Source organism: Vulpes vulpes, chromosome 16 (genome assembly GCF_048418805.1).
Source record: "Vulpes vulpes isolate BD-2025 chromosome 16, VulVul3, whole genome shotgun sequence".
Lineage (NCBI taxonomy): Eukaryota > Metazoa > Chordata > Mammalia > Carnivora > Canidae > Vulpes > Vulpes vulpes.
Genome location: NC_132795.1, coordinates 59,212,635 through 59,226,639, shown reverse-complemented (window position 1 = coordinate 59,226,639; position 14,005 = coordinate 59,212,635). Strand labels below are relative to the sequence as shown.

At 47.4% G+C, this 14,005-nt stretch overlaps 2 protein-coding genes across 6 annotated transcripts in view; one reads left to right on the top strand and one right to left on the bottom strand.

Moving 5' to 3' along the window:
- The window catches only part of SYN3 (synapsin III), a 454,689-nt gene that overhangs the window by 239,222 nt on the left and 201,462 nt on the right, over nt 1-14,005 (bottom strand). The window lies entirely within an intron of this gene.
- The window catches only part of TIMP3 (TIMP metallopeptidase inhibitor 3), a 58,106-nt gene continuing 51,857 nt past the window's right edge, over nt 7,757-14,005 (top strand). The window contains exon 1 of the mRNA XM_026010945.2: nt 7,757-8,310. Coding sequence (XP_025866730.1) covers nt 8,190-8,310 — 121 coding nt within the window. The 5' untranslated portion in view covers nt 7,757-8,189. The remainder of the gene's footprint in view (nt 8,311-14,005) is intronic.

The window sequence follows — 14,005 nt, the reverse complement described above, 5'->3', positions numbered from 1 at the left end:
ATGGACTGTAATATTCCCAGTGCAGAAAAAGTCTGGGTGAAAGAAGTGAAGAGTGGCAAGTTTTGAGCAGAGAAATGGGAAGACCAGAGTCCAAAGTTGGCAATATGTGTCAGCACTGTCACCTTCCAGCAAGAGGGGCTCTTGCCCGTGGGTGTGAACATTGTCATACCTGTGGCAAAGCCTTCAGTTCAGTTTGGTGAGGAAAATTCCATAGTATCTCAGCTGAAAAAAACCTACTTACAATGACCTCAATCCCTGTGTTCTGACTCCATATACACCAAAGCAACCTTCTTTATTTTTAATTGGAGTTCAATTTGCCAACATATAACGTAACACCCAGTGCTCATGCCGCCAAGTGCCCCCCTCAGTGCCCATCACCCAGTCACCCCAACCCCCCGCCCACTTCCCCTTCCACTACCCCTTGTTCATTTCCCAGAGTTAGGTGTCTCTCATGTGCAAAGCAACTTTCTGATGAGAAACTAGCCTCACACAAAGCCCTCTATGATTCTAAGGGGGAAAATATGGAGGTCACATTGATATGAGTGCTTTAACCTATGTGACAAATATTTCATTGGAAGCAAAGACAATGGAGTTGTGGTTGGCTTGCTAGTCTCTTATGAATCATAGTATCCCCGGGACTGATCAAGTCTGGGGACTGAACCTTAATGAGTTTCTTGACTTAAGAAGCCAGATTCCAGAACCTCTGTAATGGTGAATTTGTGAAGATAATAACTCTGATCATTCCCATCTTTTCTTCCCTAGCCATTCATTGATTATTTATTCTTTCAATATTTGGTAAATGCCTACAATGTGCAGATTCTGTGCTGGGCTTCCAAGAAGCTGTCAAGAGGAGAGAAAGACATGTCAACCACTAGGGGCAACAGAGTGTGGGAAGTACTGGGTGGAAATCTGGAGTCTACGATGTGTGTGGGAGAGGAATGAGGGAAGAGAGGCCAAGGAGAGGAGGTCAATTCTGTTGAGGAAGACAGAGGCTCAGGAAAACATCCACAAGGTGGTGACTCTAGCTGAATCCTGAAAGATAAGAGAATCTTTGCAGATGAGACGGAGGAGGGTGGGGAAAACATTGGTGGAGGGTGGATTCCAGGCAAAGAGCATAGTGTGAATAAGCCTCAGAGGCAGGAAACTGACAGCTGGAAGCTCATGTTGGGTTAGAAGATGGGAATGAGGGCATAGGTTTGGAGAGATAAGCTAAGACAGGGCCTACTGTTGCATAACTATAGGGGGAACAATCACATTGTATTCCATGGCAATGGTCCCCCAAGGTGGGGCCCTGGGAAGAGCCAGATCACAGTACAGAGCCTTGTATGCTTTTCTTTGGGGGGTTTAAGACTTTGTTCAGAAAGCCATGGAGGACAAATGAATCATTTTAAGCAAAGGACAGGATGATTTCAAATTTATATCTGAAAAATTTTACATGAGCAGTAGGGCAAAAGTTGCATTTGACAAAGACTCTGGACAGGGTGACCAGTTATGTGACTACTGAAATTGTCAGGAGAGAATCTACATGGGCCTAATCCAAGGCAGAAATGGTGGCAATGTGGAGAAAGGGAGGATAGGAAGATATGTGTGGAGTGAGAATCACAGGACTTGGTGAAAGGTGGTGTCCTCAGCGGGTATGGGTAACACCACATCAGGGGGAAGAGTGGAGTCTGAAGAGGCAATGGGACCTCCAAGTGGAATTATCCAGAGGGAAGCTGGCTATAGACTGGGCCTGAGGGGGATAATGCTGCTTGCAGTGCCCATTCCTGGGCACATGTCAGAGAAGTAGCTAGAACCAGGGTAGAGAATTAGCTGGGGAGAATGCAGAGGCTAAAAGGGAAGGGAAGGCAGCCAGGGACAAAAAATTGGGAAACACCTACATTCTAGTGACAAGAAGAGTTCAAAGAGTCTGCCAAGAAGACAGAAGGTACAGTTGGAGAGGTGGAAATCGAAAACCCAGAGAGACTGGAGTCTCAGCAGCCAAGTTTGAAGAAGGATGTGGTCAGCGGTGTCAAACACTCTTTGGAACATCCCCATCACACAGGACAGGTCAATTTCATTTCCAGCAAGTTCTCTTGAAGAGAGCTCAAGTGCCTTGCCAGAGACAGAATCTCCAGCCCCATCGGACTGGAGACCAGGCATACTGTCCATCCTATTCCCTCCCAAGCCATGAGAACACCCAGCGGAGACTCACATGCATCTTCTCTGCAAAGCTGCACATGCAACCTTCAAAGAAACCACAAAGGAGCTACTCAGTTTTATTTTATTTTTTATTTTTTTATTTTTTTGCTACTCAGTTTTAAAGGAAAAACACATGAACTCCACCAGCATAAGGAAAACATTAAGACAGGGTCAAGGAAGAGAAGGTCTCCCTCCACTTAGTATTACCTTTCACAGAAATAATTGACCAACTGAGCACATAGTCAGTTTGAAAACAAATAGGTAAATAAATAAATAAATAATTAAAAATTTTAAAACAGAGCTGGAATATTAACTTTGTTTCTCATCTCTCACCACCAGAAAACATAGGGAGCAAAATGTCTCTACAGTTCACATGTGTTTTCTGGCTTAAAAATCCCAGAAGATATTTTTAAGCCAGAAAGGGTAGAAGGAAATGCGAAAAGCCCAGGATTTAGGTGTATGCAGCCAGAGACTCTTACTAAGGGGTCTTCACTCCATGGCAGGACTAAGGGGAGCTAGGGCAAGAGACACTCTGCAATTTTATTGCCATGAAATTAGCTCCAGATGGAAGTGAGAAAAGGTGTTTACTCCCAGTTGGTGCCAGACACACAGAGAACCAGAAGTGCTTACCATCTCAGGTTCATAATTCCCAGTGCTGGGCAGCAACCCCACTGAGGGTCTGGCCAGGGCTCATCGTGATGGGTGGACCAGGACTGTCTGTTGCTTGAAAAGGGCTATTTTGAATGTAATGACTTTCAGATGAGGACTGTGGGTTTGGGGGAAGGCATTGTGGCCAGGGTCTAGAAGGGAAAAGGAAGGGAAGAAAAGAGGTGTTTCCTTATGAGACAACAGAAACAACATGTCTTGTCAGCACCTTCTCCTGGTTTAATTTCCAGAGGCCAGCTATGCCCTGAAAGAGTGGGATCATGACATTGTCTGTTGTGTTCCCAGATCTCCCCAATCCCCCCAAACCCATGATTCATGAGTATACAGCTTCCTGAGAGCATGTCTCCCCTTTGGTTGACATGTGGCCAGCTCAGGGGTGGAGGAGCTGGGCAGCTGCGGACCCAGACGGGATGCTGACCGACAGCTCTGTGGCCATTGCAGATGGGAGGGGTTAGTTTCACCCACTCAGAGTGGGTAACTAGTGTGGAACTGCCTCTCCCACCTTCTCAGTGAGACTGGCGGAGACTGCAGGCTGAGGAAATGGGTGTTCTCTGGCTTACAGCGCCCCCTAGCACCAGCCAGAGGGATAAGGCTCTGTGAGCTCTCCAAGGAGCTACCACCTGTCTATCAGAGTAAGTGGGAAGGGGTTGGTGGGACCAATCAATTTGACTCACTCAACCAGTACTTGTTGACTTCTTTGTTACCAACACTGTCTTCGAGGGGCTTCCTCTATCCCGGAAGGGAAAGAGATGGATAAACAATCACATTATTGCCAGCTAAGTGGTATGAAAGAAAGGAGCACAGGGTCCTGTGGAAATCCACTGTGGGTGACTGATGAAGACTGGGGGAGAAAGACAGAAGGAAGGCTCTCTGGAGGAGGAGGCATTTAAACTGCAATAGTAGGGGATGCCTGGGTGGCTCAGTGGTTTAGCGCCTGCCTTTGGCCCAGGCCCTGATCCTGGAGTCCCAGGATCAAGTCCCACATCAGGCTTCCTGCATGGAGCCTACTTCTCCCTCTGCCTGTGTCTCTGTGTCTCTCATGAATAAATAAATAGAATCTTTTTAAAAACCCTGAATAGTAGTTTAGTGAATTTTGAAAATAAGATATAAAGGCAATAAAAGATGTATTTTCTGACCTTTTAGTGCTTATGATCCAAGAGGTAAACAGACAGATAAACAAGTAATTTAAACAGGGCCCTATCAGAGACAAGGGCTTCAGTCTCTCCTATGGCTTCACCATCACAATCTTTGTTTTCAGCCTGAGCCTTGGAGGAGAGAACAGAATAGGAACTCAATAAGTGTTGATTGAGAGATTGATGGATGTGCTTCAGTCTTGGGCATATTCGATTTGTCTCAAACCTGTTTAAAGGGTAAGGTCTATCTTTCTTGTCCTTGAGAGTTTCCTATGGAATCTTTGACTTTTTGAGCCAAAGGAGATCTTGGAGACCATTAAGTTATAGCTTTCATTCAATAAACACAGAAATTGAGGTATGGCCAGGTGAGTTGTCCACACATGCAAGCAACTATTCTTCTGCAGCAACAATCGAACCAATCTGAGGTCTTTTCCCCCCCCCTCATTCCAGCCTCTTTTTGTCTCCCAGAAATAAAGCTTCATGCATTTCTTTGCAGTAATCTGTTTGGAATGTTTTAAAAAGTATTAAGTAATAATTTAGAAAGGGAAAAAATAAACACACAAGAGATAAACCTCCGAGAACAGAGTGGTATTTGTTCTGATTGGCTCAGAGGTGATTATTATCATGACGGAGAACTGTTTAGCCAGGGCAGGTGGCAGGCGGGATTCTCCATGTGTTATCCACCATACAAAGAGACTGAAACAAATTCCTGAAATACAGATCTGACATGCAGATTCAGGACCTTGAATGGCTGGAGTTTCCATGACTAGGATGCAAGCACTAGGTCATGTGCTGTGGCTGGGGGGACTGAGGCCCAGGAATGTGGGAGAGAGCCAGCTAAGGAATCAGGCAACTGTAAAGTAATCCTGGCTCTGCCACAAGATGACCGTGAGAGGCAATTTTCTCACCTGTCTGAACCTTATCTTCCCCACCTATAAAGTTGGATGGGTAGTCTCTGAGGTCCTTTTTAAGAACCTCTGAATGTCTATGAGAGACTTCTCATAGATTTCAGTATTCCGTAACTTGATATGAAAGGGGTGGACTCACCTTCCCTAGAAAAGTTCCAGGGAAGAGAACATCAGCTCAGCGTGGTAGATTTGAGGACAGCTCAGAGAGATGTTGAAACTGTAGTTCTTCTGAAGTTTATAAACCTATCCTTATTCTTAGCTGTCAAGAGAAAGTGGGAGAGCCAGTATCGTCATTCTTACCACTAGCTGCAGGTCTGCTCCATCTAGCTTATAAAATAGTCTTGAAAAAGTAATTCTTACATATTATTAGGTCTAAGGACAACATGACATCCAGATTGATGCCTGTGAGCTCTGCTTGCTGGGGGTGCTGACCCTGGCAGTTGTGCTCTCCTTCACAAGGATTCTTGTTCTTTCTTTTCCTCAGGGTGAGGGCTGAACGGAATTCTCATGGGTGGGCAGAGGGGAGTCCCCTTGGGTTAGACATTAGGGAGGGCTTTGCAACTGAAAGGGAAGCTAAACTGCAAAGACACTGCATGGACCAGTTTAGGTGCAAGAGGAAATAAACCAAAAGGCAATTTCATTACCTTTCAGCTGGAAAAACAATCAGATTACTCTGGATGCTTACATAATTAAGTAGTTGCCATAATCAAATGTTTCAGATGCTTTCTATAAGGAACCTGCTGCTTGAAGTTGAGCAAAAGTTACCTGCTTGATACTCATGTTCTAGGCAAGCCTTCCCTTGGAGAACATACTGGCATGTTGGACAAAACCGTAAAGTGAAAAGTAAAAAGAGAAGAGAGGGCCTTTATCACATAAGTTGCTTATTCAAAGCGGACTTGGTCTGGAAAGGCTTATAAAACCTTCCACATGACTGGCACCATGCAAGGATAAGCAAAACTCTCAAATCCCACCAAGTATGCCCTCATTCAACCTGGGTCCCTAGAGTGTGTCTGTTGCTTCAGACTCTCTGGGCAGCTGGCCATAGCCACACCCAAGTCTCCTGGGACCCCATTTTATACTCAGAGGGCCAAAAAAGCAGTGTGGCTAAATATCTCAGATCTTAAAGTATTTCTAGTGTGGTTGGGGAAATGATACAATTATATTCTATGAAACAGTGAGCTAAGTGCTGAAGTAAACATTGAGAGAAGGAAAGAACTATCTGGGCCAGGCTATAGAGTTAAGGTGGAAAGGGGCTTAGAAGTTAGGAAGGGGACAGGGCAGGAGAATGTGGAAACTTGGTTCCTTCCTTATAGCTACAATTCTTCAGGAGCAGGGGCAAAGGAGTTTAAAAAATGTTCCTGGAAATATCATTTTTAATGAAATGTTCTGCTTCTGCCATCCCAGTGCCACTTATCCGAGGTGTAAAGAGAGTTTCTGAGAAAGAAGTTGAACTTGCATTTCTGAGAAGTATTCCCAGTCCTCACTTTGTTCCAAACATTTGGCATTTCTATATTCAAAACATTCAAGGACCTTCCTAAACAGAATGAGTTAGGAGAGAAAGGGAGAGAGACACAAGAATAGAAGGACAGAAGTCTCCAGCTGCAAAAGGGCATCTGCACGGTGATAGCTAATTACTGCTTTAGTCCAGATAAATAAAATCCTTCTTCAGGTGCAAATGAGTGAATGGAGCTCCTGGCTGCTTGCCAAGTCATGTCACCATTCTGTGCCAGTTTCCTCATCTAGAAAGTGTGAATAGTACTTTGTGTTTTCCTATCTAAAAAAAAAAAAAAATTGTGAGATATAATGAAATGTGGCATGGAAACTATAAGGCAGAATCAAGATGTTCCTTAATAATAAGGATAGTCATAGTATTAGTTATTAGCAATCATCCATTATGGCTAGTAGGCTAAGATCCTGGATAGTTCTCCAGAATCCAGTGTAAGTTACCCCAGTTTTGGATCAATTCACCCCCAATTCCTTGCTGAAGGATGGAGATTTGTCTGGCTTTGGTGGGGTTACTATTTTCTCCTGCCCTTTCTACTCATTGTTTTTCAAATAAGCTCAGAGCCTTTGCACTTGCTGTTCTCCCTAACTGGCATTTTCTCCTCCCAGATTTCCATATGACTTCCTCCTGCTCCTTCTCCTTGCTCACCTCTCAGCCAGACTGTCACCTCCTCAGATATACCTTCTCTCACTATTCCATAGAAAGCAGTCCCCCCACCATCATCCAGTAATTTCTAACCCATTACTAAGTTTTGTTTCTTCATGGTACTATCATCATAGAAAATCACCTGGCATATTGGTGAATTCACTGATGCACTGCTTGCGACTTTCATGGAAGCAAGGACTTTGTTTTGCTCATTCCAACATTCAGAACAGTGTTTGTTGAGTGACTTCACAGTTTACTCTGGGCAAGTGGGGTGGGGGTGGGGGTGCTGCGCAACAGTCCCTTAAAGCCAGCTCCAAAGGGCAGATGGCTCCCTCACATCCAGGAAAGTCGGACGGTAGGTGTGTGGGTCGTCAGCTGGTCCTCTCCCCTCTGACCCTGCTCTTTCCAGAGAAGCTGGAGAGTTAGCCTTTGTCCTTAGCCCTTCCACCAGGCGCGGTCAGGGTCGCCAGGGCCGCCTGTGACACGAGGACGAGTTGGTGCTGTGGTGGGTGGTTTGGGTCAGAAGCGCTCAGAGAGCAAGCAGGGTGGGTGGGCGTGTGGTCAGAGCACTGGCGAGGTCGGGCCCGGGGACCCGCTCCGGGGGCCACCTGGCAAGCTTAGGTCCGAGGCGCGTTCCGGTTCACCCGCTCCCGTGCCCACAGCCGTATTATTCCCTATAAGGATCTGAACGGTCCGGGGCCGCCCCGCCCCGTCGGCCCGCGCCCCCGGCCCCGCCCCTCTGGAGGGCCGATGAGGTAATGCGGCTCTGCCATTGGTCGCAGGGGGCGGGCCCCGAGTGCCCGAGAGGAGTTGCCCGGGGGGACCCGCACTATAACTCTCGGCCGCCGGGCAGCGGCGCAGAGCGGGCAGCGGGCGGGCGCTCAGACGGCTTCTCCTCCTCCTGCTGCTCCTGCTCCGCCCCGGCTCCCGCTCCTTCCCCGGGAGAGACCGCCGGCCCGCAGAGTCGTGCGCCAGCGCCGAGACAGCCTCGCTGCGCCCCATCCCTCCCCACTGGGCACCCCGAGGGCAGCGCGCCGAAGCCAAAGTTGCCCCGCAAGGCCGGGCAGGCGAGCTCGGGCTGCAGCGGCCCCTCCAGCGGCGCGCGCGACAACTTTGGAGAGGCGAGCAGCAGCCTCAGCAGCCACAGCGGCAATGACTCCCTGGCTCGGGCTAGTGGTGCTTCTGGGCAGCTGGAGCCTGGGGCACTGGGGCGCCGAGGCGTGCACATGCTCGCCCAGCCACCCCCAGGACGCCTTCTGCAACTCTGACATCGGTAAGCGCTCCGGGTGTCCCGGCCAGAGCCCCTGCGGTGCCCGCTTTTGCGGTGCCCTTGCGCTGCAGCCCAGACTGGGGTGCAGCTCCGGAGGGCGTAGCGAGTCCCGTTCCTTTTTTCTGACTGAGCTTGGGATGGGGGCAGGGGGGAGAAACTCAGTTTCTTCAGTCAGAGGGTCTGGCATAGATGAAGGGGCAGATGCCCTGCAGAGAAAACCTACAGTGGTAAGTGAACCCCTTGCAACCTTTGCTCTCATTTTAGGGCGTGAGGCCCCTATGGGTCCTTTTGACATCTGGAAAATTTCCCTTTTCACTCTCAAGAGAGAAGAGCTGGGGGAGAAGGGTGGGAGGGCTTTCCTAAAACTTGGAATGCCAACTAACTGAAGTACTGAGTTGTTCAATAGTTTAAAAAAAGTTGCCAGCCATGTGCACAAAGTTGCAGGAGAATCTTGAAGTTTTCTGAGTTTGCATTTTCTCCTGCACCCATTTAGTTTATTCTTTTCATTGACACCCAACCCAGCCTCCTACTTCCCAGGCAAAGGCTAAATGAGCTTCTTAGACTGCCAAGTTTGAGTGGATTTAAGGGGAAAAATGAGAAGAAAGCTGTGGGTTGACCCTTTCCCGGAGGAACTGTATTTGAGAGTGTTGATAGCAAGCAGGAGGTGGCGTGTGTGAGGGATCACTTATCACATAGCTGTGAGAATTCACAGGAAGGTTATTTTTTTTTCTTTTTTTTTGCTTGAATGCATGTGGGGAGGGGGAGAATGAGCAGTGGAAAACAGATTTGTCACCAAAAGAACAAAGATGCCAAGGATCGCATCATGGTGACAATTCCAAACTGGACTTTGTGTCTTGATTAGAGACTCAGTAAGAAGTAGAACCAGTTTTAATCCAGGGCCTCACAAGTGTCCTGGGAGAACTTGTTGGGGAGTGTTTGGGACACTTGTGTTTGGATGGCCAGAGGTGGAGTAGCAGCTGGAAAACATCTCTTCTCTCCTTTCCAGCTCATAAAGCATGCAAGTCCAGTGGCCCCTGCTGCGGTGTGTGTGTGTGTGTGTGTGTGTGTGTGTGTGTGTGTACTCGGGCTGGGGTGGGGTGGGGCACAGTCTAGCTGCCCTCTTCTGCCTGTGTCGATTCAGAGGTGAAGAATGGAGCGTGTGTGTTTTAAGTCATAAAGAAGAAGGAAAATTTTCCACTGGGTCCTGGGTGAGGGCCTCCACAAGTGTGCTGCAGGGGAGGGGGAGGAGACAGGAGCCTGGCAGGGAAGGCAGCTGAAGTTGGGAGGGGCGCTGCTGGTGGGCCCTGCTGAGCCTAGGAGAAGTCAGGGAGGTGGCTGTGGTGACCAGAAGGTCAGTCCAGTTGGCAAGCATGGGTGTTTATGTGACCTGGGGTCACCCTTGTTAGAGGTTTCCTGGGGCCCATGTTGTATACCCTTCCCTCTCCCCAGGGGAATCCAGCTGGCCCTTTGGTTTGTGGATTGCCTAAAGGATTCTTTTGGGCTGCCTGAGGCCTGGAAGGTTTTCTTCCTTCTTTGACTGCTCCCACCCAAATTCTACTTGGCTTGTTCCTCCTTACCCCATTGGTGACATTCCCACCTGAATAGTGTTGGGAGCTGCTGCTGCCGCTGGGCTCTGGTTTTGCTCAGTGAGGAGGTCAGGAGGCTGACAGGTGGACTCAGGGTACCCTCTTCTGCTTGACAATGGCTTGGGGGTGTTTGCTCAGAGTTTTTGGTGTGTGGGGAGAGTGAGACCTCATGACTCCCCCTTGCCCTTGGCTTTTGGGTTTTCACCCTGCAAGTTCACCAGAGAACAGTGGAAACAGCAGCAAGGAGACCCTGCTTTTAATGGGTTGCACTGGTCGACTCAGGTTTCCTGCTGTGGGTCTGGGCTGATGCAGAAAGTTTCTTGTAATTTCTCTGGATTTATTTAACAAATCCCTGCCCTCAATAAACTGCCCAGAGGAAAGCTAAGTTACTGGGAAGTACCCATAGACCAGAACATTGTGGTAGCAAAAATAAAAAAGAAACAAACAAAAATCTTCGATACACTGGCACCAATCCAGAACTGTTCTGCCTGGGTTTGGTGCACTGCACTAGTGGTAGGGATGAGATAATGCTTTTAAAAATGGGAGGTGTGGATGTGGGCTGCTTGCTTGTTGACCTCCGCTGCCTTACAGTACCCTGCTAGTGTCCAGTAGGTGGCTCCCAGTTTTCCTTGCTCATATAGCCTTTCTCCTTTCCAGTCTGGGTTGAAGCTCTGCCTGCCCTCACGCTGAAAGAAATGTGTAGGAGCTCCCCATTCTCCTTGACCCTTATGACCCCAGCAATCAATGCTGTAGCCCATTAAAGGTGCTCAAGCCAGACCACCCGCTTCCTCTTCCCAGACCTTCCTGGCTGTTTTCTCTTCATGGCGGAGTGCCATGTTGCTGGGCAAAGCACTGTATGCCCGACTTGGCCTTGTCTAAAGAACCCCCATCACCTTCCCTCTCCTTTCTCCTCATCCACAGGTGTCTCTTTTTGCCTTTCTCCCCCGCCCCCTTCCCAAGCCCTGGGGATTGGCACTGCTTTCTGGGTGGGGAGGAGTTAAAAGGTGTTTCTATGGCAACTCCAGGCCTTGCACCCTAGTGAAGTGTTTAGGAGAAGAATAAACTACATGCCGGCTTATAAAACATACTGTGGGGGAAAGAAAAGGACTTGGCAGCAGCCAGGATATCTCTGACCCCCTCCCCACCAGTCAGCACCCCTGAAACTCCTGACAAAACCTTGACTCTGGAGGGAAGGGAGGGGGCTGGGAATGAAGAAGGCAGCCTTGGCTGGGCAGATCCTGCTCCAGCAGCTCTGTCCAGCTCAGGAAGGGGTAGGCAGTGCCAAGAGCTTTCTGAAAATTGGTGTGTGTGTGTGTGTGTGTGTGTGGTGTGTGTGTGTGTGTGTGTGTGTGTGTGTGTGGTTGTGTGGTTTCTTCAGGAGGCAGGCAGCAGAGAGAGAGAATTTTGCTTTAGAATGCCAAGCCCTTCTCTCTAGCCTCCTTTGCATGGAGGAATGGGGCTGTGCCATGGAGTGTTGGGGGCCTGACTCCAGAGCCTCTTGGGAATTCACGAGTGAGGCTCAGCTTGGGGGCCCACTGCCAGCCCTGGAGGACAGTCCTTGGATATCTCCGAATTGTTTTGACAGGGACCAGTGCCAGCAGATTCTTTTGGTATCAGATCTGAGGTTGTGGTTTTAGCAAAGAAGCCATTTTCAAAGAAGCCAGACCCATTCTCTGTCTCTCTGTCTCTCTCTGTCTCTGTCTGTCTGACTCTCTCTCTCTCTCTCTCTCTCTCACACACACACACACACACACACACATACACACATCCACACTGGGCTTTGTGACTGAAGGAAAATAAAAAGGATTGGACTTCAGAGAGGACCCAGGCTGTCCAGATCTTGGGAACCACAGAAAGAGGAGAGCTGCTCTACAAAGGAGGGAAGGGACACCTCTCAGACTCCTACTGGGTGCAAGTACTTCATAAATTCCATGTCCTTCATCCACCCAGCAACCTTAAGAGTAGGTATCACAACCATTTTTTTTCAGATGGAAAACATCAAGTCTAGGAAAGGTTGTGCTTGCCCAAGGTCACCCAGCTACTAAATGGTAAGGCGAATTCATTCTTAGCTAGGCAATTCTTCAAAACCTTTTTGACTTTCATTTACCCTTAATATTCTAAGGAAAACAACCCTTCCTTGGACTGAAAGGGAATGGAGGGTTAACATTCGAAGAAGGCTTTACTTATTGATTTGGGAAAGTTTTTGTTAAAAATATGAAAAGAGCCAAAATGACCTGAGGTTTTAAGTAAATACCATATTATGGAAGGGAAAAATTATTATTAGTTTAGGACATAAATAGAGAAAAAGGAAAATTTCTAATGTTCTTTGGCTATTAGAACTGAAAGAGATTCTCAAAACCACCAGGTCAAAATAAACAATGACTTAAATTATCACACTGAGATCCAGGGAGAAGTAAAGCTAATGGAGACAAGACATCATGGGCTTCAAGACTCTTCCCCTTCTTGATGGGGATGAGTTGGGGCTGCCCAGGGCAAGATGCCCACTCTATGTAGATGGCTGGTGTGGTGGCAGGAAGATCAGAGACTGGGTCCCGGCTAGCTGGAGAAGGTGCCTCTCCCACAGTTCTGTGTCCCTTTCACAATCCCTGGATAGATAAGGCTAGAAAAGTGGCCACAGAAGTGGCTTGGGTGGAGGGACTTTTGTTTGTTTTGCAGGAACAGCAGGAACCATTCAGCTCCACTGCTGAATGGCACATTCCAACAGGTTCATTAATTAAAAACAAAAACAACAACACAATTCTCCATTGCATTTGGCTTTTACCATTCCAGCCAGTATGGACAAGGAGAACTCTTCTAGCTTTTGTTATCATCAACTCCTGGGTGGCCAGCCTTGAGAGGCAGTGTGGGGTGGTGGAAAGGTCGTGGGGTGGGCAGAGCTAGGCTTAAATCCTTCCTCTGGGGCTTGTTGGCGGTGCGCACTTAGGCATATTATTGGATGTCTTTAAGCTTTGGTTTCCTCATTTATAAAAGGGGAATAATAACTTGCAACACCGTGGCCCTTAAGTTTTCTCCACATTTTAAAAATCAAAAGTTATCTTATGAATACATTCGACATCCATGTGTGTATGTAACTATGTGTACATGTGTATCTATCCATCTATCTACCTATTTATCTATCATCTATCTATCTAAAATTAGATAAGGCTAACCTTTGTTTTGAGCACTTCCTCTAATTCTAGATTCTTCTCCAGATCCTTTCCTCCCTATGCATTTATATATATAGGTACCCAAGAGAAATTTATAGTAGTTTTTCCCTTAATACATGAATGATAGAATACCATAAATAGTGGAATACCACATATAGCATTTTGCTTTTTGTAATTTTTTTTTAATTTTTTATTTTTTATTTATTTATGATAGTCACACAGAGAGAGAGAGAGAGAGAGGCAGAGACATAGGCAGAGGGAGAAGCAGGCTCCATGCACCGGAAGCCCGATGTGGGATTCGATCCCGGGTCTCCAGGATTGCGCCCTGGGCCAAAGGCAGGCGCCAAACCGCTGCGCCACCCAGGGATCCCCTGCTTTTTGTAATTGAACAACATGTATTAGGGCTTGTTCCCAGTTAATACACATATATATCTACTTCATCCTATGTATAGTGTTCCATGGGATTATATTTTAAAAAGCAAACAGGTAGGGAGGCCTGGGTGGCTCAGCAGTTGAGCACCTGCCTTCAGCTCAGGGCATGATCCCAGGGTCTTGGGATCGAGCCCCACATTGGGCTCCTTGCATGGAGTCTGCTTCTCCTCCCTCTACCTATGTCTCTGCCTCTCTCTCTGTGTCTTTCATGAATAAATAAATAAAATCTTTTAAAAAATAAAAACCTAACAGGTAGAGAGTGGTTATTATGTGCCAGGCACTATTCTAAATAGTTAACATGCATTAACTCATTTAATTCTCTAAACAGTCCTCTGAGGCAAGCATGCTCCTGTCATTCCCACTTTACAGATAAGGAAGTTGAGGCTTAGAAAAATCAGATAATTTTGTCAGGATTACAGCAGAGCCTATATTTAAACCCCAGTGAGCTGGCTCTAAAATATACTCAACTACTATATTAGATGTTAATTACCATATATTATGTAATATGGTATA